General features: G+C 36.3%; 1 protein-coding gene across 1 annotated transcript in view; it reads left to right on the forward strand.

Moving 5' to 3' along the window:
• Nucleotides 1–27921, forward strand: part of LOC136029863 (B-cell receptor CD22-like) — a 252212-nt gene that overhangs the window by 17357 nt on the left and 206934 nt on the right. Inside the window, exon 3 of the mRNA XM_065708320.1 lies at nucleotides 6672–6877. Coding sequence (XP_065564392.1) covers nucleotides 6672–6877 — 206 coding nt within the window. The remainder of the gene's footprint in view (nucleotides 1–6671; nucleotides 6878–27921) is intronic.

Consider the following 27921-nt stretch of genomic DNA (forward strand, 5'->3'; position numbering starts at 1 on the left):
CCCCTATCCTTGATGTCATTAGAAAGCGACGATGGATGTATTGGTGGCACATGGTACGAATGGGTGATGGAAGGCTGCCTTGTGACATATGGTGTTGGACATCCCCTGACCTCAGCAAAACAGGGAGACCCAAAATGACCATTGACAGGATGTTAGAGAAGGAGGCGAATTTGGCGAGGCCTTCGATGGAGGAGCTTTTGTCGAGGGCTCAGGAGAGGTTGTCGTGGCGAGCCACTATTGCTGCCTTATGCACCTTCAGGCGTGGGAGGACCTAAGTGCTACGTAAGTATATATATATATATATATATATATATATATATATATATATATATATATATATATATATATATATATATATATAATATATATATATATATATCTATATATATAAAACTAAGTTGTCTGTGTGTGTGTGTGGGTCTGTCGGGTGACGTCATGTTTGTGTGTTGACTGACGTCATGTTTTTGACTGACGAAATTACAGACCGGGACATCGGGACACAAATGACGACCGGGACACCGGCACATAGGGAATATAAATGACGACCGGGACACTCAAAGAGAAAACGACCGGGACACAAGGAATGTTCGATTAGCAATCACCATCAACAAAGCACCGGGACACAAATGACGACCGGGACACAGGGAGTATAAATTAGGGAGTATTATGTCGACCAGGACATAAGTAAAAAAAAAAACTAAAAAAACTAAAAAAAAGGTAAAAACTACAAAAAAACTAAAAAGAAAAAAAACCTAAAAACTAATAAAAAAACTAAAAAAGCTAAAAAACTAAAAAAACTAAAAAAGAAAAAAAAAGAAAAAAAAATGAAAAATAAAGGAGAAAAACAAAACTAGAAAAAAATAAAAATAAAAAAACTAAAAAGAAAAAAGAAAAAATAACTAAAAAAAAGTAAAAACCAAAAAAAACTAAAAAGAAAAAAATGGGAAAAAATACAAAAATTTATTTCATCATATACCATTTCAAAAACGAATGTATATACAGACCGGGACACCGGGATACAAATGACGACCGGGACACAGGGAATATAAATGACGACCGGGACACAGGGACACAACTACAACGGGGACGCGGGGGGGGGCACAGGAGGATATATAAATGACGACGGGGACACAGGGAATGTTCGATTAGCTATCACCATCAACAAAGCTCATGGGCAATCATTAGAATCATGAGGTATAACTAAAAAAACTAAAAAAGGTAAAAAACTAAAAACTAAAAAAAAGACCAATTCAAAAACGAATGTATATACAGACCGGGACACCGGGACACACATGACGACCGGGACACCGGGACACAAGGAATATAAATGACGCCCGGAAACTCAAAGAGAAATCACAGACTGGGACACCGGGACACAAATGACGACCGAGACACAGGGAATATAAATGACGACCGGGACACAACTACAACGGGGACGCCGGGGGGCACAGGGGGATATATAAATGACGACGGCGACACAGGGAATGGTCGATTAGCAATCACCATCAACAAAGCTCAAGGGCAATCATTAGAATCATGAGGCATAGATCTGAATACGGATTGTTTTCCCATGGACCATTATAGGTTGCATGTTCAAGAGTCGGTAAACCTGACAATCTATTTATATGCACAGACAATGGGACAGCAAGGAATGTTGTATATTCGCAAGTTTTACGTAGTTAAAAACATATATATATATATATATATATATATATATATATATATATATATATATATATATATATATATATATATATATATATATATCTATCTATATTCACAGGTGGGACATAGGGACACAACTACAATGGCGCGTAACTAATATGGCGCGTAACGACTTACGTGTGCTGGGGGGCTTGGGGGGGGGCGCGAAGCGCCCCCACCAACTAGGTGTTGGGGTGGCGCGAAGCACCACCCTAACAGCTAGTATATATATATATATATATATATATATATATATATATATATATATATATATATATATATCGAATGTATATATCGAAAAACGTTTGTAGACGCAGGTGTAGACGACATGTCCACACCCACAGTTAACACTTTAAACAAAAAAATCTGGCTATAATCTATTGTTACAGGCTAGGTTTTATGGCAAAATCATCAAAAGCAATGTGTCAATTGTGCCTGACTGTATTTCAGATGTGAACAACCTAATTCCTTGATATTCTCCGTCTCTTGGACTGCTACCAAGTCTAGGAAACCAGCACTCCAAAGCTGACCAATAACAGACTCCCTACCCTACCCTGGCTCAGGGAAAATAACTCTTGTAATATATAGGGAAACTCACATTTATAATTTAAGTATGTAAGGTTAAAAAAAATGAAACATCTTTCCCTTCCTCTCGACCAAGAGAAAAATACAATCAATGGAAACCAGCTTAATTCAAAGAATGAAAAAAATAAGCTATTTGACAAGATAATACACAGAATGAGTCATGCACCCAGACTATTTCCTTAACCAGTCATCCACATGATGACTACAATATTCAGGGGGCAAATTAAAGTAGAGTTGTAAGGGTAAACATTTTAAAATCAAGAAATTTTAAAGAGCAAAGAAAAAGTGAAAAAAAAGTTTGTATAAAATAGGGAACAGACATTTACCTAATATTCACATCGGTATTTAGCTACCCAACACACCTGCGCTAAGATAGATGGTCAAGGTTGCATCGCTCTTAGTAGAAAGTTTAAATAAAGTTAACCTGAACTTCTAAAGATTAAATTTTATACATCTTATCTGTATCCATCATCTTATCTGTATCCAATGTCCAAATTTACAGTTTATCAATTTTGTTTGGGAGAGCTGGTCTAAAGATCCACTGTTATCTACCGCCTTTCAGTGCCAGACCATTCGAATGAAGCAACTGGGAATCGGTTTGCGGTTTGAAGAAGTAAATCCACGGAAAAAGCGGATAATAATATTACTAGTATATAGCGAAGAGACAGTCAGGCTTGGTCTGCCGTCTAAGGGAGCCTTATCTCAAAAGATCCATCATCAAAAAGGGCAAAAACATTTTGGTTTCTGAGTGATTCAATTATAAGAGACTTTCAGGGCAGTTTAAGCAGTATACTTTCTCACCCTCGTGTATTTACAATTGGTAATAATAAAGAATGAGATTCAGGGGCGTGGGACGACACCAGGTGTCGAGAGGATCGGCTCCATTAGCCCCTTAATCTCTATCGGCAGAAACAGCTCCCCTTCGAATCAAAACAAAACTCTCCCCTTGGCATAACTAAAATTACTCTAGGCAAAAATACAAAGGGTGGCTAGAATGTTGGGACACAGGCGTATGAGGTACAATTCTGAGGGAAATATGAACAGACTCTCGGGGTCTCACCTCGTAGGACAGTCAAATAGATAACAAATGCACTTGCAAACTTTAGACGACAATTAATTATAGGGTTATATAGAAAAGGCTTTGGGAGAATAGGCAGTGACTTTTAGTGGGACAGATCTTCCCCTGGGGCCATGGGTGAGTAACCCTTAACCATGGTAAGATTATCACAACTGGCCACACGAAACCAAAATCAGTTTTTGGCTGAGGGGACTGACTATCATCTTCAGGTTCGAGACTGAAGGAACAGCCACACTTTTACTACCTCTCGGATTCTCAATTACTCGACATGGTCCGTTTAATTCTACCTCTTGATCTGTTTTTGCTTTTCACTAAGAGAGTTGAGACCTCCTCCTCTACCTTATGCTCCCAATTACGGGCTGAAAAGAATAACTCACTGAAAATACTGCTGTACACCAGCGCAATGAACTTTCAAATTATATGCCTTTCTTGCATTTCTTCTTTTTTCTCTTGTTCTTCCTTACTTTCCTCGCAGGAAAAAACAATTTATCTTTAAGTTTGAACTGTATAATAGTTTTCCCTGAATTTCCGAATTATTCTTGCTTTTCCCAACTGTTTTCTTTCTTCTGGTTTCCCTTAATTTTTTCTTAGAATGAAGAAATTGTCTTCAAATTGGAGTTTTGATTCTACTGTCTGCTATCTCACAAAGAAAATTAAGTTGCACTTTCGTGACACTTTTGGTTCCGTTTTGGTTCCGTTTACTTTTGTCGAAGCTATGAATAAATCGTCATTGAATAGGAACTGGAATCCAACATCAGGTCTCCCATATTGAATTTAGATGTCTCGAAATTTTCGAAGGAGTTTTTGAAGCAGATGTTCTAAACTTAAATTCGATCTTGTCTGGCGCACTTGGTGCCCCATTCCTAAAATATAAGGGTTTTGTCAATCTATTGAACTTCAATCTTCATGTCTCGATATTGTCGCCTAATCATAGCAACACCTATCTTTTTCTGAAATAAAATAAAAAGGAAAACTATTTATTAAAGAAATATTTCCCTTTAAACATGAATATCAAGTGTTTTGTTTTCTAAAAAGGGTGGCTTCCACTTTGATAACAGTCCGACAGTCTGTTACCCCTACCCATTGTGTAGGTGCGTTGCCCCATTTGTGAAACCTGAACGTATCTACCTCTCTACCCCCTCTTCAAACTTTGTGCATAATGTGGCAGAGGTGTGGGAATTCTCTGTCCGTGGAATTGGTTATCACGTAGAAAATATTCCCCAAATAAAAATATTGGTCTTTCTTGATCCAGTTGTCTAGCAATCCATTCCGTTGAGGGGGAATCTATTTTGAATCCTAATGTGGACACAAATTTTGGAATATAAATGGTCCCTCAGAAAAAAAACGCATTGAAAGAAAATACAATCTTGAAGAAAATGGGTTCTCGAAGAAAAAATCTCTAAAAGTATTCCATAGCATCCCACGTTTGCACCGTCATTACGTAACACCCTACGTGTAAGCCATCATTAAGTAGCAGCCGACGTTTGTACCGTCATTATTTACCACCCCACGTGTGTGAAGAAACAAGTCATGTGAGATTACGTCATTGCCAATAAATCTACGACGTCACAGAAGATTACGTCAACCTCGAGATAAGTAAATATTCCATATTACTTGAGCTCCCCAACTTGACTAGCGGCGGAGCCATATCTAACATATCATGCAAGATTGCGTAATTCGCAATAAATCCACCAAGTCACGCAAGATTGTATCACGCTCAGCACAAGTAAACAAGTCCTATTACATAACAACCAAAAGTAAAAACCTCTGTTACGTAACATACACTTGCATCAATTTGCATAAGTGAACACTCTTATATTACGTAACAAGCACCTGCATCTGCATGTAAACAAACCCTATTATGTAACAACCAAAGGTAAACGAATCCTATTACGTAACAGGCTCCCGTATCTCAAAGAATTTTCAAAAAAATGTCGGGACCGGGATTCAAAGGGGGACAGTTCCTTTAGAATTGTTGAGACATCACTACTCTCAGGAACGGCTAATGGTATAAAGCTGAAACTATTAGAGGCTTTGGGAAGAATGTCGAACTAAATCGAAAGCCACTCCCCTGCATCCAGGTTGTCAAAGGGCGAATCCTCAGTATCTTACGAATGGCTAGGGATATTAAGTTAAAACGTTCAGGGGGTGTGAATTTGGGCACCGAAGCAAATCAGCAGACAATTTGTGCATCCTGGTTCTTAAGAGGGCATTTATCCAGTATTTCAGGAAAGGATAGCAATACTAAGTGATACTATTAGGGGATGTTGAGGTGGGTGTTGAGTTATTTTAAAATATACTACATATATATAGTGAGTCAAGTGGGTGTACCTACAATGTCACCAAAAAAATCTATACATTTTTAGTAAAAACATTCAGCAAATGCTGAGGAGATGTTGAACTAAATCCAGGTTGCAAAATGGGTTTATCTCCAATAGGTAAGTAACAGCTAATGGGATTTAATTCAAACTTTCAGGGAATACGAAATGGGTAGTTTAGGGAGATTTCAAATTTTGAATTTGGAGATCCCAGGGGAGCTAGTAAAGGATAATTTATGTTTGAAGAAAATGTGGCTGTATTGTTTCAGGGAATTCTGTTCAGACGTATGGGAAACAAAAAAAAGAAAACGAGAAAAGAATGGGGAAAATGCACGGGGAAAAGAAAAAAAGATCAGTACCATGGGAAAACTGATCGGCTTTTCCTGTAGTACAGATCAAGTTTTGAGACTAGGGATTTTTTCTAGTTTTTTCGTGGTACCAACTACCGAATAGTTTTTCGTGTGTCGTCGACTAAAAATGAGGAAGCATTTTTGAAAATGGAAAGCATGTCAACTGTTAAGCACGTATACATTATAGGTTTGGTGGTTCTTATCCAGAACTATCAGTTCTTGTACAACACAGGAAATGCTTTGTTTAAAACTAACGCAAAAGGGAAGATATTTGGCAAGAAATCACTTGGCATAGAAGGCACTTGGCTGAGAGACTTGGCACGTAAAAGTGTATGTTATCTGCGCTTTCTAGGAAACGTCTTGTAGCTATTGCTGGAAAATTTTCCCCCTCGTACTCATTAGCTTAAATTTCCACTTTCTCATGCATCTGAACGAACTATATAAGGGCACCAAAGAATAATACTGAATATAAACGAAATTTCAGTTTGTCAAAAATTAATAATAGTTCAAGTCCCTTTTAGCAAATTCATTTTAACCGGAACTATCTTAATTGAAGAATAGTTTTGATAAAAGACAGTATCTACTGTCAATTGAATTAAAACTTGCTTAAATTAACCATTCTCAACTTTCTTTCAGCTACGATGCTCGGTTGAAGAATGGCGTTGCTACAAAGTGGTCAAGCGACAAAGCTTTTGGTCCACGGGCCTACTTTTTGACATCAATGGAGCCTGCAAGCCTACTTATTGCCAATGTTGCTCCAAAGGATGGTGGAGTCTATATTTGTCGGACAGATTTTAGAACTTCTCCAACGAAAAATTACAAAATTGTTCTTGAAGTTTTGAGTAAGTATTATTTCATTCATTTAAACTTGTTTAATTTCTACAGCATTAGAAAAACACTGTAAAAACATTTGGCCTCTTGGTTTAACCTTAAGGCTATTCACACTTAAAAACGAAGATTTTTTTAGAATTGTTTTTTTTTGGTAATTAATAAAGTCTTTAGGTCAGTGCCCTACTTTCACCAGTTTTTCCACTTCAAACTGTTAAATTAAATAAGTAAAATTAGTTCAATGATTGGATTCGACGACGCTTTTTCTTCACTAAAAGTCATTTCTAAAAAGAACTACTCCTTCAAAGTAAGCTACAGTAAGCTGTTGGTAAGCTGTGTGGTATTAAATATTTTTATACTTTTTTTTAAACATAAGTTTCTTTCTTTTCTCTTTGGCACTTGCTACTACAAAAAATTCATTACTGGGCATTGACGCATTTTTCATTTAAAATTTAGCTTTCTATTTTCCCTAATTTATATTTCCCCCCCCTAATTCTGGGGCTCGCAATTGCCAAAAACACATAATTGAATGCTGAAGGCTCTTTAATTTAATTAAATTTCCTATTTTACCATAATTTTTTAACAAATATATAGTATTGAATATTTCCACTTACCCAATCGCAACGATCGGATTTTATTGTCACTGTCCTTGTTACTGTAACTACACATAATGGAAATTTATTCCGAAAAGACAATACTTTATGATTCACAAAAGTTCTTGCAGAGACAAAATCCCCAGCAAAACTCCTATCCTAACAAGAACTCCCCCATCTCCCCATAAAAAATTGTCCTAAAAACTTTCTTTTCAAAACCTTATGCCCAATTCACATCTGTCATTAAAAGCTGCGAATTGTGTAACCCCTACACAATTCTATACAATTGTGTAACAATTTTACTGTAACCCCTGGTTCCCACTGCTGCGATTTCACGCAAAATCCTGCAACATGCGACAAATGATATAAATCGTGCGACAAACGACGCAAAACCATCCGTCTTGCTGCAATGTCAAACGCGTTGAATAATTTCAACTCATACGACAAAGCGCATTTGTTCACACCAGAGAAGGCCAAAAAGCTATCCATGAAAAATTTTGAGATAACCAATCGACTTAAAATAATTATTAAATTATATAGTGAGCTTCTTGGTTTCAGAGGTGTTAATGCAACACAGCGAAGTTTTAGATCCCAGGTAAGCATGTAGTTTAAGCGATATAAACGGTTAACGTAGACATTTATTTTCAGGCTTCAATTGACTTGATGTTTCATAAATTGTGTACAAAGATGTATAATTGTAAATAATCTATTACAAACGAGGGCCAGTGCATCCTTATTTAGATTGGGCGGGGGGGGAGACATTGCCCGTAGCCTAAAAAATGATTTTTATGGCCAAATACCGTAACTCTCCGTGAGCTTTTAAATAAATGTAGAAAGAGCTTCCCGATCTTCCTTCATTTCCGGGAAGATTTTTGAAATAAGTATACAATATAGGGAATGCGGGTAGTATCTCTCCTCTTGTTGCATAATCTTTCGTCTGTGTATCGAAAAGGATTATGCTCCCATGCTTATCGGTTTAATAGGTTGAGAGCTGGGGAATCTTCATTGTGCATCGCTCACAAATTTTTCAGGAGGGAAGTGGCAAGTGCTTTTAGGAGCTTTGGTGTTTACCAAAATTTAAATTGGAAATATTAGTGTAAATATTTTTTTAATGCCTTCCAATTTTCCAGGGCCTTTGGCCCCATAGTCACCCTTCTGACGTCCATGAAAGATATACCTGTAACGAAGGTTTTCCAAGAATAACTCGTTCTCAAGGCAGAAGTAATAATAGTCCTATAGTTCATACTCTTTCTTGTTACTAATTATTTCTTTTGGCCGAGGGGGGTGCACTGTTTAATGTTTGATTGTGGCGCAATGTTGTACTAATACTTCGCTAAAATTAATAAACGAGAGCTGAAGGAGGAAGTAGTAAAAGAGCCTTGAGAGTAAAAGAAGGAGCAGAAAGAAACACTTGGATCAGACAATTTGCAGCAACAAAATGTATGTAAAGAGCTATCCTTGTCAATACAAACTAAACCTCTAAAAAATAGGCTTTGATTGAAATGTACGGAACAAAAAAAATGTTTTATGCGGATTCTCAGGACATTAAATTTTGATGTCTGTCGAAAAGTTATTTGCACATAAATTTAGCATAGTTTTAGAAATAGGAATTGACATATTTTAAAAAAAAACTGTGCAGATTCGATGGAATGGTGCACTAACTTGTTGTAAGGAAATTAAACATAAATGAGAATTACAAAGCCACTATTGAAAAATTAAGGAATTTTTATTTTTCCAGAGAACCGTGGTCTCGTTTATGAACATCCATAGTCGTTAGAAAAGACCATTCAAAGAGGATTCATTCAAATTAACCTTTAAAATTCAGTGCTCTTTTTAAGTATTAAAGAGATTATGTCACAAAAAAATTCACAAAAACTCTGAGAACATTCGAAAGGTTGTGTCAGGGAACGTGCGGAAGGGGAAGAGCACCCCCTCCCCCGAATATCCTGGATTTCCTTGAACTACTAGGCTTTTCTTATTAAAATTATCTTTTGTATTTTGTTCTGTTATTTGGCTCCCCCTCATTTGGAAAGAATTTCGCCTAAAGACCCCCAAAAACTTCGTGTGCTATCGTAGCACATGGAGTAGGATGTTTGCTGAATAAGGCTGTCGTCAATGACTGCCCTTTTAGGTATACGCGTATTTATGAGAAATGGTATTAGAAATAAAAAGCTCTGAAGGTTTTCATCATAATCCATGACCAAAACTTTGGATTTTTGTTGCTGTTTTTGTTTTGCGATTGCTGTCGAGAATATCCGGACAGTGGGATCATCAAAAAAAGACTCAGTTTGGCAATCTGGATGGTCGCCGATAATGTAACTTTTTCAGTCTGAATTGTAAATCGAGAATCTAGAATGTCACACAAAAAGACCACTAGACGTCCCAGAAGCCCAATGGGAAAAGAAGAATCTTCACTATTATATTCGTACAGATGTTCCACTTTTAACCAGTGTTGTCAACAGTTGTACCTTGTGGGTATTTCTTTTGAAGTGGTTGTGAATTGAATTGTTCAAATTTTTGTGTACTTCAAGACAAATTTTGTAGCAAAAAATGAAGTTCTCGCTTGAAAAATTGTTTAATCAGTGGGCGTTTCACTTTAATTGCTAAGCCATCCTGTACCAAGCACGTTGTAATTCTGGTATTAACACAGATTCTAACTTTAGCCGCGGTAAATGCAATAATTTCACACAAATTTTGAGAACAGGAGTAAACCCCTTCTTTCTCTGTAAAAGGTATTGCAATGATTCTCTGTTCAAAAGACGTCGTTACACGGCATTGAATTTCAGACTGGTTTAACCTTCAATTGATTAAAAGAGGTCTTTGGTATCTAATAGTCTGCTTCATTACTTTGTAACTTCTCCTCAAAATTGAAGGATCTGCTTGAGGACATCTAATTTAGGTATCAATCTGTGTCAACGAAACAGCTTTTACCTTTCTGAATAATCTTAATCTCCAGCTAATGTTAACCTCTCCCCGTGTCATTCCTGATCTCTAGCCGTACATCAATAGATAAGCCCTGAAGAAAGCAGTGGACGTTTTAAATAAACAAAATGTTCAGCCTTAACAAATCTTAGGCTGCGAAGAAAGAAAAATTCTGTAAAGGCTGAACCATCACAAAGACCATGGTAGATCGAAGAAGAAGCTATCAATCCAAGAGTTGTACCCTATAATTATAAAAACGAAAAAAACTTAAACGTTTGACACTACAGGCAGGAATAATGATGTTCCTGCTTAATTGATTGATGTTCCTACATCAACCCCGCCTACACTAATTATGCTGCTTAGGTTGTCTGTGAGATAAGCGGGGTATTTACATAGTCCAACACAATGTTGAAAATAGATTTTGACTCCAATTGATTGCTTTTCTACTGACGATTAAGATATATCTACCTTAACTAATGACTCTATTAAGATCTTTTAAAACACTTGAAAAATTCCAGTAAAATTGATACCAATTCAAAAGTAAGTGCAAGAAAATAAAAATTACATTTGAAATGCAATAAATTGTTGGAAAAAACGAAGAAGGAGAGAAAAGGGGTTTCTCTCCTTCTTCCTCTCCAGAAGAGGGAAAGGAAAGTGATCTTACGAATAAGATCATTTCGCATGTACCTGTGCTTGATATTCAACGATTAATATTGATATTAGCTATTTTTGTTGCACATAACAGTTTTATTGTAGACAAATTATTAAATGATTTGTGTCTACATTTTGGTTGGAATACTGAAAAGTAGTCACTAACTAATGCCTTTAGATGTAACAGTAATAGTAGTATAACCTATAATTACTTGCTTCTGATGTTATTTTTGCCGTTTTTTCATGGCACTTGGTATTAACCAAGTGACAAATAGCAATCACCAATTCTGTCGGTCTGTCTGTCTGTCCCGGTTTTGCTACTTTAGGCACTTCCAGGTAAGCTAGGACGATGAAATTTGGCAGGCGTATCAGGGACCGGACCAGGTTAAACTAGAAATAGTCTTTTTCCCGATGTGACCATCTGGGGGGGGGGGAAGTGGGGGACCCGTTAACTCGGAAAAAATAGAAAAATTGAAGTATTTTAACTTATTTTAACGGATCTGCTCTATTAGGGGGGGGGGGGTAGTTCTGAAAAATTAGAAGAAAATGAGGTATTTTTAAAAGAACGGGTGATCAGATCGCAATGAAATTTGATATTTAGAAGGATATTGTGTCTCAAAGCTCTTATTTCAAATCCCGACCGAATCTGGTGACATTGGGGGGAGTTTGGGGTGGGGGAACCTAAAATCATGAAAAGCACTTAGATTGGAGGGATCGGGATGAAAGTTGGTGGGAAAAATAAGCAGAAGTCTTAGATACGTGATTTACATAATTGGAACGGATCTGCTCTATTAGGGGGGGAACTTACAAAGAAGTAATCGGATCTTGATGAAACTTCATATTTAGGAAGACCTCGTAACTCAGATCTCTTATTTTAAATTTCAATCGGATCCAGCGTCATTGGGGGGGGGGCAGTTGGGGTGGACCGGAAATCTTAGAAAATACTTAAAGCGGAGATATTTTGGTGAAACTGGATGGGAATAATAAAAACCTGTCTAAGATACATGACTGACATAACCGGACCGGATCTGCTCTCTTTGGTGAAGTTGGGAGGGAGGGGTAATTTTGAAAATCGAGGTATTTGTAACTTACGGAAGAGTGACCAGAGTCCTTGATACGTGATTGACGTAACCGTACTGGATTCGCTCTCTTCTGGGGAGTTGGGGGAAGGGGTTCAGTGATTTGGCGAGTTTGGTGCTTCTCGACGTCCTTGGACAATGAAAATTAGTAGGCGTGTCAGGGAGCTGCACAAATTGACTTGATAAAGTCGTTTTCCCAGATTCGACCATCTGGGGGGCTAAAGGGAGAGGAAAAATTAGAAAAAATTAGGTATTTATAACTTACGCGTTGGTGATCGAATCTCAATGAACTTTGATATCTAGAAGGACATCGTGACTCAGAGCTTTTATTTTAAATCCTGATCGGCATTAAGCCTCTGATTTTCCTTTTAAATCAATCTGTTGATTCTTAGAATTTTGTTAGAGCTCATACCATATGAGCTCTTGGCTCTTAGCTCTTCTTGCTTCGTCACAAGTGCCATATGAGCTCTTAGCTCTTGTTTTGTTAATTGTAAGTGAAAAGGCTATATAATCACTGCCAAACTGTAGATCTTGTACATTGGAGGGAACACATATTAAGGAGTCTGGTTCCCTTCGAACAACGTATTGTGAATAAACAGCCACCTAGAGCTTGTCTGATACTTAGTTGTGGCAAGCTGGTGGTCTCGATTTATGTGTCTCTAAGAATCTTATGTATGACTGGAGTTGATCGCTATAGCCGTTTTTCTCTTCGACCATGAGGAATTAGCAAAATTTCTAGCCTAGTGCAATAGACACTTTGAGCAGGGATTCTATTTCTTGTTTTTGCGCCACTAGGTAAATGATTGGGAGAAATTGGGTAAAAGAGATGACTTTGCCAAAAAATGCCCCTGGGACATATCATCACTAAACGTACCTTTTGAAAATGAACCCCCAAGAGTAGCCTGCCCCTGGAGCACTCAAACCTAGAAAACTTAACCCATAACCATTTGTTCCCAAGAAAAGTTGGCTCATAGAAAGCTCAGTCCTGGAAAATTCGATTCAAGGAAAATAGTCCCAAAGCAAAACCAACCCCTTGAAAACTTCCCCTAAAAAACTGCTAAGAAAAAACCTTTAGTGGTTAACCTTAGAGATTGCTAATCATAGCTTCTCTTCTTAAAAATTGATAAAAAAAACAAAAAAAAAAACGGTTGATTTTTCTTTCCTATGGGGACCCTTACACAAAAATTTCTCGAACGTATCCATTGCCTGATCTCTCACCAGGAATCCCTTTTACGTGAAGTGGCCAGGGAACAAAGATAGTAAAAGAAACATGCTTCGCTCTTTACTTAACGTTAGTGCGTTGCCGGTGAAAGGCTCAATGTGTATTGCGATTCTTTTAACTGCATTATGGTGTGTTACTTAGTTTTGGGTAAATTCACAATAGAAGGGAAATATTTAGCAAATTGATTTAGACCAAGATCTCTGTCTATCAAGTATAAAGAAGGTGCTGCCTATAAGCAAAAGGAAAAAAAATGAGATGGATGAGTTTTCCAAGAACCGATCAAAACCGTTTTATATTTGGTAGACTTGCAGAAAGTATCAGGTATAAAAATTATGTTAATGTTTTCCTGAAGGCGGTTTCGTTTTTATTTTGAGAATTAACATTATTCTCATCGGCCTTAATAAGCGGAATATCCTCTAGGGCCACATTTTGGCACAGTCGTAGCCCCGTTGGAACTAGGACATCTGATTGCAGCTTTTTATTTTAAATCCCAAACTTTCAACATACCAGGCGGATTTGTCTTTCTTTTTTCAACCTTTTCTTGAAAAATCTGAATAAATTGGATTAGAACTTGAGTATGTGTACCGCCTTTATCTCCTCGTTCACCCCTGCAACCTACACAAGCATGATCACTGCACAAGATAAACTAAAACTAAAGTTAAATCATAACGCGTTCTTCAATTTCAATTAAAAACTTGTTTTATTTTAATTAACACTGTTGAAGATCTGCAGCTTGAAGTATACAAACCTGATCAATTTTTCTCAAATTCAAAATTAAAAACGTGAATGGCTTTGGATATGAGATTAAACAATGTTCAAATATAAATCATTTATCCGTAAATTATGCAATCTGATTCTTAGTTTCACCATTGCTACTTTTTTTAAATTCAAACTTTTTGTATACTGTTGGTACTTGGTACTGACAGCAGTAATTTGACTCGTGGTAGTTGAAATAGCACTTAAATACTATTTGCATTAAATATTATAAAAAAAATTGCATCCATTAAAATTTTTGTGAGGATGTAATGGAATGAAAAGCATAATTGAATTTGCAATTTGCTATAGCAAAAAAGCAAAATCTCATGGAAACAATTATTAATTCAAGGAGGTTGGAAACATCTCTTCGTTTATAATATTTTATCGCATATAATCTAAAAATTAGGGGAGATAGTTTTTTTTGTGTTCTATGTGATCATTCATTTTCATTTCTGTCATTTATTCATTCCTAGTTTTTTTGTTTGTTTTGAGTTTTTGAATCATTGTATGAATTTGTTTCTGCTCCATTTAGGTTTTAACATGGCTCTTGGCTTTTCTTAAATTTTTTTTTTGAAAAATTGAAAAAAAAGTATTTTCTGTTCTTTTTATTATGTGGAATATTTTTATTCTTAGTTAAAAAATAATTGTAAACCTTTTTCGGTTTTTATGGCACTTGGTATTAACCAAGTGACATATAGCAATCGCAAGTTCTGTCGGTCTGTCGGTCTCTTTGTCCCGGTTTGCTACTTTAGGCACTTCCAGGTAAGCTAGGACGATGAAAATTGGCAGGCGTATCAGGGACCGGACCAGATTAAGTTAGAAATAGTTGTTTTCCCGATTTGACCATCTGGGGGGAGGAGGGGGGCCTGTTAATTCGAAAAAAAATAGAAAAAATGAAGTATTTTTAACTTACGAACGGTTGATCAGATCTTAATGAAATTTAATGTTTGGAAGGGTATCGTGTCTAAACGCTGTTATTTTAATTCCCGACCGGATCTGGTGACATTGGGGGGGGGGAGGTGGGAGGGGGAAACCTAAAATTTTGGAAAACACTTAGAGTGGAGGGATTGGGATGAAACTTGGTGGGAAAAAATGAGCACAAGTCCTAGATACATGATTGACATAACCGGATCGGATCCGCTCTCTAGTTGGGGGGGGGGGGGGTAATTTAAAATTTTTTAGAATAAATGAGGTATTTTTAACTTACGAACGGGTGATTGGATCTCAATGAAATTTTATATTTAGAAGGATATCGTGTGTCAAAGCTCTTATTTTAAATCCCGACCGGATCTGATAACATTGGGGGGATTTTGGGGTGGAGAAACCTAAAATCATGAAAAACGCTTAGATTGGAGGGATCGGGATGAAACTTGGTGGGAAAATAAGCAGAAGTCTTAGATACATGATTTACATAATTGGAACGGATCCGCTCTTTTTTTTTGGGGGGGGGGGGGTTAATTCTGAAAAAATAGAAAAAATTTTCAACTTACAAAGGAGTGATCGAATCTACACGAAACTTCGTATTTAGAAGGACCTCGAAACTCAGATCTCTTATTTTAAATTTCAACCGGATCCAGCGTCATTGAGGGGGGCAGTCGGGGGGACCGGAAATCTTAGAAAGTGCTTAAAGTGGAGAGATCAGAATGAAACTGGATGGGAAGAATAAAAACCTGTCTAAGATATGTAACTGACGTAACCGGACCGGATCTGCTCTCTTTGATGGAGTTAGGGGGGGGGGTAATTTGAAAAAATGAGGCATTTGTAACTTACGAAAGGGTGACCAGATCTTAATGAATTTGATATTTAGAAGGATCTTGTGCTTTAAAGCTCTAAGTTTAAATTCCGACCAGATCCTGTGACATTGGGGGGAGTTGGAGGGGGAATCTGGAATTCTTGAAAAATGTGAAAATTGGGGTATTTTTATCTTACGAATAGGTGATCAGATCTTAATGAAATTTGATATTTAGAAGGAATTCATGTCTCAGAGCTCTTATTTCCAGTCCCGACCAGATCTTTTGACATTGGGGGGAGTTGGAGGAGGAAATTTTTGAAAACACTTGGATTGGAGGAATCGGAATGAAGCTTGGTGGATAGAATAAGCAAATATCCTTGATACGTGATTGACGTAACCGTACCGGATTCGCTCTCTTTGGGGGAGTTGGGGGGAGGGGTTCAGTGATTTGGCGAGCTTGGTGCTTCTGGACGTGCTAGGACGATGAAAATTGGTAGGCGTGTCATGGAGCTGCACAAATTGGCTTGATAAAGTCGTTTTCCCAGATTCAACCATCTGGGGGGCTAAAGGGAGAAGAAAAATTAGAAAAAATGAGGCATTTATAACTTACGAATGGGTGATCGGATCTTAATGAATTTTGATATTTAGAAGGACATCGTGACTCAGAGCTCTTATTTTAAATCCTGACCGGCATTAAGCCTCTGATTTTCCTTTTAAATCAATCTATTATTTCTTAGAATTTTGTTAGAGCTCATACCATATGAGCTCTTGGCTCTTAGCTCTTCTTGCCTCGTCACAAGTGCCATATGAGCTCTTAGCTCTTGTTCTGCTTATGAAGTAAAATATTGAATTGTAATTTATATTTAAAAAAAAACTTTGAATATTCAGTCGTAGCGTTTGATCTGCTAAATTTTCGTAAAATAACTTTAATGGTGCTTTTACTTTTGAGTTCCAGGTAGATGGGGCGGGGAGAATTGATTCATGTCATGGTCACTATAAAATGATTTCTTTTTTTTAAATGTTACGAAGCAATGCGACCAAGTTTACTACCTTGTTTTCGTTCTATTGACGGTTTCCTAGGCCATGCTTACATACCTTGATTGGTTCAAGAGGATCAGCGAAATAGAAACAAAACATATATTTTTAGAATAAACGTCATACCGATTGGAGAAACACGGGGTTTGGCCCATTTTAGGGTATCACAAACAGAAACAGTCCAATTTGTTTCAAAATATTTCCCCTTTTAGGTTTGGTTTGCCCAGTGTATATCCCCAATATGCGGCAAGTCGATCGGACGCAAAGCAAATATGGTCTAATTTTGGCCGTCATGGATCGACCCAAGAAATTGTTTTAAGGAGTTGTGTCTTCATTACTTTATATTCTGTATAATATAAAAAGGATGTCTTCTATCTCAGCTGCCCTGGGCTTTACGGCAAAAATTTGCCATTTAATAACAAAGCTATGAAAATGAAAATAACCTTGGACAAAAATGACAACTTTAAACTTCTTTAAGTGGGGTCTGAAATGCCAAAGTAATTTTCTAGGAAATCATGTTTACATTTTTAGGGGATGATTCATTTGGAAAATCGTATTCCTGGGAAATACCCTCTACCCACTCCTCCGCCTTGGTGCAGATAAGCATATGACGTGATATTAATTACAAAAAAAACACTTGGCTATTGCAACAAACAAAATAATAAAAAAATTTAATAAGTGACAATCTTACAGATTTAAATCGATCTACGCGAAAACTAGCCAATATGACTGTTCTTTCAATGAGCTCTAAATTAATTCTGGGGAGATTCCCCAGCCACTTGACTGTGTCATGAGAAGATGATTTTCACTTCACTCTAAAATATTCCTGCAAAAGTAAGGATCCTCCTTCTACCCTTAGCATCCATACTACATAATTAGTCCAAATATACTATCTCAAATGAGAGGATACTGGAGGTTAAATTCCCTCTCCAGATTGATTGGAAATACCTCTCATAAGACTTTCCACCGCCCTTTGGCCCTCCACTAATAGCTTGTAGCACTGGTCTGCAATAATGCTACTCTGTACAACAGTTGGTAATCATGTAATTACGTTCTATATAATAGACCGGCATTTGGTATAGTGTGTGCATACACTTGGTGACGAATGTGACGCCATGTGACAGTATGACCTTTGCCGCATGATGTTGCATTAGCAAATCCTCGCTGTTGATTTAGTAAAGAGAACTAGCAGGGCCTTTAGACATGTAATTTTAATCCCATAGACATGCGAATATAACAATGTAATTACCTCATTCTGAACTAAAAATGGTTTAAAAATTGCGTTAATAAGCAGTGACTCATTAGAAGAAGCAAAGGAGTCAAAAAATGCCAAGTCAACAGCTTTTTTAATGATTGATTCAGTTTAACGCCTAGATCTGGGCGGTTCCTGTTGGTATGCTTTAGAATATGACTTTAAAATGTTCTTGTTTAATCGAAATTTTTAAAGGTTTGCCTAGTAGATCGACTGCTTTAATTCAAAGGCGTTATGTTTCTCGATACAAGTATCGAGAAAATTGGAGTAGACTGAAGTCGGAGTAGAAAATCGGACAAACTCTGGATTCAGGGTTAACCATTCAATAAAGTTTGCTGAGTTTTAGGGGACGGGTAATAAATCTCAGTTTAACCGAGGAAAACATATAACGTCTTTTCACTTGCTAAAGCAAAACTGTAAATTAAAAGTAAAATAGTTTTCAAACATGAGCATTCTCAATCGGAAAACATTTAGTGTTTTAGGCTTGGACCAAATCTTGATTAAATAAGAAAAAACAAGTTTCTTCTGCTGAAAGTAAGGAACGACATTAAAATTTAAAACGAACAGAAATTATTCTATATTTGAAAAGGGATGTCCCCTCCTCAATGCTTCGCTCTTTATAATGAAATTTTTTATTGTTAAAAAAATAGGGCTGTGAGAAGAGTCAAACTTTAGCGTAAGGAGCAAGGTGTTGAAGAGGGGACAGGCCCTTTCATATACGGAATAATTTCTGTTCGTTTTAAGTTATAGTGTCACTCCTTACTTTCAGTAGAAAAACTTGTTTTTTAATTTAATTTCTTACCATTTTTTAAATAATGCCAGGAAATCTGACCCCACCTACACGGAGAAACCCCCTCACCATCGAACTATCCTCTAGACAATTCAATCCCGATGAAAATTTACCCCGGACAATTATTCTTAACCACTCCGCGCGTTAAATTGAGATGAAAAAGAGAAAGCAAGACTCATCAAGAATTTTGAGTAAGAATTCTGGCAAATCCCTTAGTGTATAAGTACACTCCCTGATAACTCCCTTCTCCATGGAAAATTCCCCATTTGAAAAAACTTCAGTAGACAATGTGTCCCCTCCCACCCAAAAATGCATGCATGCATCCCAATAACACATGTTATGCGTAAACAATGGGTAAAATTCTGTAACTTAAAGACCATTGCCAGGGGGTTTGTCGGGAGGGGGGAGGGTCATGTTATTCCCAAAGGCTTAGTTATTGGGCCTTTCAGCTATGCTGAACAAAATGGCTATCTAAAAATTTTAGAGGGTGCTAGAAAAAGAGCACTAGAACTTTTAATTTCCGTTTGAATGAGCCCTCTTTTGGTGTTATAAGACCAATTTGTTGATACGATTACCCCTGGGGGAAAAACAAAACAAAAAACAAAACAAAACAAATTAACAAGTATCGGCAAAAAATACAATTCCGTATTTTTGCAGATAGGAGCTTGAAATAGATAACTTCGAAGACCACACTGCCTTTCCATGACGAAAGTAAAACAGTTCAAAATAGGTCTGAAACCTTTTTATTGACAGTGAATAGATATAAAATTATTTAACTGGATATTTCGAACACATATAGAGTGTTCATCATCAGCAGCAAAACTAAAAGACATGAATAAAAATATAAAAAATTTATACCTAATAAGCTAATTACATATAGTTTATTGCTTTTATTTTTTCAATGCAACAGCGGAAGCCAATCTCTTTGACCTTTTCGGTTCCGGTTCATTAGATTTATATAGTTTATATAAATGGTTCTAAGTTCATTAGGTATTCATTAGGTATAAATTTTGTTTATTTTTATTCATGTCTTTTATTTTTACTGCTGATGATTAAAACTGTATATGTGTTCGAAATATCCAGTTAAATAATTTTATATCTATTCACTGTCAATAAAAAGGTTTCATCCCTGTTTTGGATTGTTTTTCTTTCGTCAGGAGCTTGAAACCTATACAGTAGGGTTCCCTGGTACGCTAAATCTGGCGATTTCATTAAGATCACTTGACTTTAAGGGGGTGTTTCCCCCTTTTTTCGAAAATCAGGAAAGTTTTCTCAGGTTGGTAACCTTTGATGGGTAAGACTAAACGTAATGAAATTTTTATATTTGAAATCAGCATAAAAAGCCAATTCTCTTAATATATCTATTGGTATCAAAATCCTTTTTAAACTGTTTTTTAGTTTTAGAGTTTCGGTTACGATTGAGCCACGTCGCTCCTTACTTACAGTTCGTTACCACAAACTGTTTGAACCGCAATTTCCTCAGATTTTCTTTTGGTTGTTATAACGTATGTGAGGGAGATGCCCCCTCCTCAGTACCTCACTCTTTACACTAAAATGTTTGTGAATTTGAAAAGGTTTAACATTCTAATTAAAGAATCCTTGCGTGTCAGGAGTTATTCTTAAATAACTGGAACAAAAAGTCAAACATTAGCGTAAAGAGTGATGGAATGAGAAGGGGTAATGCCCTCATATACGTAATAACTTTCGTTCGTTTTAAGTTTAAATGCTGTTCTTTTCTTTCAGTTGGAAATTTTTTTTTTATTTAATAACAACCACAAACCAAAGACATACAATATCTTTGGTTTATTATCACATAAAAATCAAAGTTAAGAAGCTGCTTAACATAAAATAAAATGCTAAGATTGGCTAAAAAATAACGCAAATAAATTATTGTTTATATCGGCCATTATTTAACAAAATTCTGACTTTAGCGTAAAGAGTGAGGTACTGACAAGGGGAGAAACTCCCTCATATACATAATTAGTTTGCCCCCTCGTCATACCTCACTCTTTACGTTAAAGTTTGAATTTTGTTTCAATTCTTTAAGAATGCCCCCTGAATCCTAAAAGTAGTTTATTTAGAATAAATAGCTCTTTGGAAATAACTAAAAAAAAACTTTAGCGTAAAGAGAGAGATATTAACGAGGGGGTGAAACTTTTCATATACTTAATAATTTTAGTTCATTTTAAGTTTTAATGCTGCTCCTTACTTTCAGTAGAAAAACTTGTTTATTTAAATTTAATTTTAATTGTTCTTTAAATAATGCTGGGAAATACAGTGCTCCCTTCATGGAAATTCTTTTCTCCCATAAAAATTCCTCTATGAAAAGATCATCCCACGTAACCCTCTCCCCCCGCCCAGAAAAAATCACCCCTGAAAATGTCTGTATACTTTCTAATAACCAATACTATATGTAAACAATGGGTAGAGTTTATAACTTGCAACCCTTCCCCCGGGGACTATGGAGGATGAAGTCGTCCTCAAGGACATATTTATTAGATTTTTTGACTATGTTGAACAAAATGGCTATCTCAAAATTTTGATCCAGTAGCTTTGGGAAAAATCAGCGTGGGTTGGGGCCCAGCCCTCCAATTTTTTTGTCTCTTAAAAAGGCCTCTAGAACTTTTAATTTCTATTCGAATGAGCTGATCCGCGACATTTTAAGACCACTGGGTCGACACAATCACCCCTGGGAAGAAAAACAGAAAACAAATATCAAAATTAAATATAAAAATTAAATATAAAAGGTAATAAACATCCGTGATTCTTCTTCTGGCAAAAACTCCTGCAAAACATTTTTCAGAAAAGACCTTGAAACCTCTACAGTAAGATTTTCTGCTACGCTGAATCTGATGGTGTGATTTTTTTTAAGATTCTATGACATTTAGGGGGTGTTTGGCCCTTTTTTCGAAAATTAGGCAAATTTTCTCTGGCTCGCAACTTTTGATGGGTAGGACAAAACTTGATGAAACTTGTGTATTTAAAATCAGCATAAAATTCGATTCTTTTGATGTATCTATTTTTTTTGTAAAATCACAATTCTGTTTTTTTAGAGTTTCGGTTACTATTGAGCCGGGTCGCTCCCTTCTTACAGTTTGTTACCACGACTTACTTACTTACTTAGGTCCTCCCACGCCTGAGGGCGCATAAGGCAGCAACAGTGGTTCGCCACGACGACCTGTCCTGAGCCTTCGACCAAAGCTCCTCCATCGAAGACCTCGCCAGCTTCGCCTCCTTCTCTAACATCCTGCCAACTGTCATTTTGGGTCTCCCTGACTTGCGGAGGCCGGGGGGGGGTATCCAACACCATATGTCATGAGATAGCCTTCCATCACCCATTCGCACCATGTGCCCCCAATACATCCATCGTCGCTTTCTAATGGTATCAAGGATGGGGGTATGATTTGTTATGGTATAAATCTCATCATTTCTTATTCTCTCAGTCCAATGTATATTCAAAATATATCTTAGGCAGTTATTATCGAATGCCCATAGTCGTTTTCCTAGTTGCGCAGTGATACTCCAAGTTTCACAACCATATGTAAGGACGGAGAGGACATTGCTATTATAAATTCTGAGTTTTAGCTTCTGGGAATATTTACTATTTCTCCAAACATTTCTGAGACAATTGAAGGCAGAGCCAGCCAATGCTATTCGGCACAAAATTTCTCTTTCAGGATTGGCATCTTGCGTAAGAATGCTGCCTAGATATTTGAACTCTCTCACTACTTCAATTTCCTCATTGTTGACCAAAAGTCCCTCAGCTAAGTCAGGAATGACTGCATTTGACATTGTTTGATTACGACCTGTTTGATTAGGGCCTTTTAGCTTGTTGCGCCATTTCTTGATTACGAATAAGGTATGCGGCTCAACTGATTTTCGGATTAATCTGTTTTTATTATCACACTTACCACTTTAGTCTTACAGTCGTTCAGTTTATATTGAGACTTATGAATGACCAGTATTTGGTTTAAATTTTTTATATTTCCCACTTTTGTTTAGGAAAGATCATGAGCCTGTTTGAAATTCTATGGTTCATTTAAACGGCCCTTATATCTAAGCTTTCAGAGGCTATTCTCCACTTTAAGGAGGGCTTTGGGGCAATTTTATAGGCTTTAGTTCAACCTTGCTCAACCCTCATATGTTTTCAACTCTGAGCATTTAGTATTTCAAACATTTAACTATTGATCATTATTTCAAGAATTGACCATCCTTTCCAATTCATTTATCATGTTTCTTCTCTAAACGTGAAATTCACTTATTCCAAATGTAGCTATGAAATATTGGCTCTACTACTTCAAAATTATAATCCATCACTTCCTATCAAATTAATTTAAGTAGTAGTTTATTCATTGTCCTTCCCTAAGTAATATACAAGCAGTAAAGTTGAAAAAATTAATAGTTTTTCATTGTTTTTCTTTCCTAAGTAGTAGATTTTCTTCCATTAATTGTCCTTTATCAAATTACTTAAGTAGCAGTTTATTAATTGTCCTTCCCTTTGTTAATTATCTACTTTAGCAATAATTCAAATTAGCAACCATCCATTTTACAAATTGCTGCTTTTTTTAAATGGCCAGCTAAATAGAACTATTATGGTTTAACTAGGCTTGTTGGGCTCATCGAGCAATCCATGCTTTTTTGTTCCATAAAAAGGAATGAAGGAAGACCGGTAGCAAAACAACAAACAAAAAAGAAGAGATTTGTAATTGCAGTTATTAAAGCGAGCTTAGAGAAAAGAGATCATTTAATTGTTCTGCCACAAATAATAGCTCTTTTCGAAATTCTCCAGGCGAATGGCTCAGGTTGTTTTTTTCTGAGTATGTATGAAATATAGACATACCTAAGACATATATTTAACTTATCTAAATATATTTGGGTATCTCGAAGCACTATGATCCAAATACTTTGTTATTAAAAAGTCATAACCGACAAAAAGACTTAGGATTTAGGCAGGGATTTACCCCCTTCAAGTCTTATACACTCTCGAAAGTTGTTATAATATCTTTTATTTTGTTAGGCTGTTAACGTAACTCCTATATAAACTTCTATCTCTGACTGGACGGAGAAGATATGCAGGCTGATCGACGAAAAATTGTCTTTTATTTGCTTTTGGGTGGGGAGGGGGTACCCCTAAGAAGAAAATTCTATACTCGGTCATCAAGATCTATCTTCAGGAGATGGGCGCTTTCAATAACCTTGGTGGGTCCTAGCGATGCATCTTTTTTTGTCCAATAACTTATTGACTTAAAGGCTTTGGAGAACTTTGGCGTTGGAAATCCAATCAAGGAAGAATCTCCGGTGACAGTTATCGTACAAATTTTTTTCCTACCGCCCTCTTTAAAATTATATCTCCCCCCTTCCAACTGAATAAGGGGGACAACTGATTAAGAGGATTTACCAATTGCAGAATATTGCAGCGAAGTTCAAAAATTCGGCTATACTGGTGGGGATTTGCCTAACAATTGGAAGATAAGCTGGGAAAGGTGCCAGTTTCCCCCACTGTTTTGTCACTTCCTTTTGTGTCTGTACAGCTTGTACTTATCGCGAATCAGAACTGAAATTGAAAGGGTAATAGGTGGTTGTACGGAACCGAGCTCACTTGTTTTTCATCACCTTCCTACTTCCTTCCTCCTGTTTTTCCAGACCTTCCCTAAGTGCTTCCTCTGTCAGAATTCAAAGGACGACACATTAGAATATTTTATCTTTTCAAAAGGTTTTTATGGTGAATATCTAAAGCTATCATTAGCTGTGATTATTGAATAGTAATTTGTTTTTGGTTTGTTTTCTTTATTCGTGTGAACTTTAGGTGTTAGACTTTCTGTACATTTTTACCGATTGAAAAAGCTCTTAACTGGATTTGGTTATAAGGGTATATTTTTGAATGTCTAAGGTTTTTTTGTAATGATTTTGGATTTTGTTTTAGTGAGAACCACGACAATCTAATGATTCTTTTTTTACATCCTTATGTAGAAAATACAGCACTTTAGTAAATCCAGCTATATATTTCAGTTTGACTTGTGAAACTCTTCGAGAAATTTTGTGTTAATAGTTAAAAATTTTCTGTTTACTAAAATAATTTTCTTATAGAGATAGTGTTTTCTTATGGAGAAAGTTATATTTCTGCATAATCAAACAGTTCGTGGTAACGAACTGTAGTAAGGAGCGACCCGGCTCAATAGTAACCAAAAGTCTAAAAAATGGAATTTTGGTACCAATAGATACATCAAAAGAATCGCATTTTAATGGTGATTTTAAATATATAAGTTTCATAAAGTTTAGTCTTACCCATCAAAAGTTACGAGCCTGAGAAAATTTGCGTTATTTTAGAAAATAGGGGGAAACACCCCCTAAGAGTCATAGAATCTTAACGAAAATCACACCATCAGATTCAGCGTATCAGGGAACCCTACTGTAGAACGTTGCCCTTGATGCCTTTTTTGTGTTCTTTACAAAAATAATAAGTGCTTCAATTGCAAGTTTTTGAGTTCTTGAAAATGACCAAAATATACCCAAATAGTTTTTGGGTATAAAAAAGCTTAAAACATTGGTCTTAAACTTACTGTTTCATTATTAATCCATTTTTTAAATGTTGTGTAATCTATGAGCACTGATTTTCCACAATTAAGTTGGATCAATAAATTTTACAATATTATGCTGTTTTTCTTCTTCTTTGATGCCAAATTTTCAATTAAAGTATGTGTTTGGTCATTTTTGACAAAATAATGTATGTTTTTCACTGCCAAAATTTTTTAGGTTAAGTAAGGTCAAGGTGCTTAAACTTGAACTAGCAATATAAGCAATTATTATATTTGTAAAGAACACACAAAAAGGCATCAAGTGGTATATTCACTTTATTTGTAAGTCAAAATATGAACAAAAAAAAAATTTAACCCTAACATGCCTAATTTGCAAATATATAGCCCAAATTATAGATTTCCAATGATTTCTGCCACCTTTTACTTGTTTTGCCACAGTTGCTTCAATTAACAGGTACTAGGGTTGAGGGATAGATTGGCAGAATCAATAGAAAATAGGTAATTTCAGCTATAGATTTCCATATTAAGAGGGTTGGGGCTAAAGTAGACCAGGGCTGCATGTAGAATGTGCATATAAATTACAAAGAATCATCTTTTTTTAACAGGTTTTCTTCTATAGGTCTACAGGTCCTTCTCTTGGCTTACACCACATCAAGTATTATATAACCAGAGAAGAATAAGAAGCAAAAGGCTACATATACATAAGCACATGTTATTTAACAATAACTTCTCTAATGCTCAACTATGACCCCTTAGTAATCAAACAGTTCGTGGTAACAAACTGTAGTAAGGAGTGACCCGGCTTAATAGTAACCAAAACTCTAAAAAATGGAATTTTGGTACCAATAGCTACAGCAAAAGAATCGCATTTTTAAACTGATTTTAAATATATAAGTTTCATCAAGCTTAGTCTTATCCATCAAAAGTTACGAGCCTGAGAAAATTTGTATTATTTTAGAAAATAGGGGGAAAAACCCATTAAAAGTCATAGAATCTTTACAAACATCACACCATCAGATATCAGCGTAACAGAGAACCCTACTGTAGAAGTTTCAAGCTCATATCTACAAAAATGTGGAATTTTATATTTTTTGCCAGAAGGCAGATCACGGATGCGTGTTTATTTGTTTATTTGTTTTTTTTTCTTTTTTCCCCAGGGGTGATCGTATCGACCCAGTTGTCCTAGAATGTTGCGAGAGGGATCATTCTAACGGAAATGAAAAGTTCTAGCGGCCGTTTTAAGTGACCAAAAAATTGGAAGGCACCTAGGCCCCCTCCCACGCTAATTATTTTCCCAAAGTCAACGGATCAAAATTCTGAGATAGCCATTTTATTCAGCGTAGTCGAAAAACCGTATAACTATGTCTTTGGGGATGACTTACTCCCCCACAGTCCCCGTGGGAGGGGTTACAAGTTCAAAACTTTGACCAGTGCTTACATATAATAATAGTTATTGGGAAGTGTACAGGCGTTTTCAGGAGGATTTTTTGGTTGGAGGCAGGGGTTGAGAAGAGGGGAATATGCTGAGGGAACTGTCCATCGAGGAATTTGTCATGGGGGAAGACAATTTCCATGAAGGGAGCGCAGGATTTACTAGCATTACTTAAAAAAACAATGAAAAAGTTTTTTTTTCAGCTGGAAGTAAGCCGCAGCATCAAAACTTAAAACGAACAGAAATTATTACCCATATAAGGGACTCACTTCCTCCTAATACCTCGCTCTTTACGCCAAAGTATTTTTAGTAATTTCAACTATTTATTCTGCGGCTTTTGTGATTTAGGGGTCATTCTTAATGAATTGGGACAAAATTTAAGCTTTAGTGTAAAGAGCGAGGTACTGACGAGGGGGCGAACCCCCTCATATATGTAATAAAAACATAAGGGTACAAAAGTTCTTTAAGTAAGCTAATTTACAAGTTACGTATATTTTTTACTTATAAAAAGGTTCGTATAAAATTCAAAGTTCTAGTTTACTTTTTAATTAACCGAAAATCGGAGGGCAACTAGGCTTCCTCCCCCGCTCTTTTTTTCTCAAAACCATTCGATCAAAATTATGAGAAAGCCATTTAGCCAAAAAAAATAAATATACAAATTTCGTTTTAATTATTCCTCTGCGGAGAGCCAAAACCAAAACATGCATTTATTCAAAAACGTTCAGAAATTAAATAAAAAAACAAGTTTTTTAAATGAAAGTAATGAGCGACATTAAAACTTAAAACGAACAGAAATTACTCCGTATATGAAAGGGGCTTTTCCTTTTCAACGCCCCGCTCTTTACGCTAAAGTCTTATACTGTTTTAAAATGTAGAGTTAAGAGAACGAGTCAAACTTTAGCGTAAAGAGCGGGGCGTTGAGAAGAAAAAGCCCCTTTCATATACGGAGTAATTTCTGTTCGTTTTAAGTTTTAATGTCGCTCCTTACTTTCATTAAAAAAATTTTTTTTTATTTAATAAATGCACATTTCTGTAGCGGATACAGATAATTGAATTTC

This window comes from Artemia franciscana, chromosome 8 (assembly GCF_032884065.1).
Source record: "Artemia franciscana chromosome 8, ASM3288406v1, whole genome shotgun sequence".
Taxonomy (NCBI): Eukaryota; Metazoa; Arthropoda; class Branchiopoda; order Anostraca; family Artemiidae; genus Artemia; species Artemia franciscana.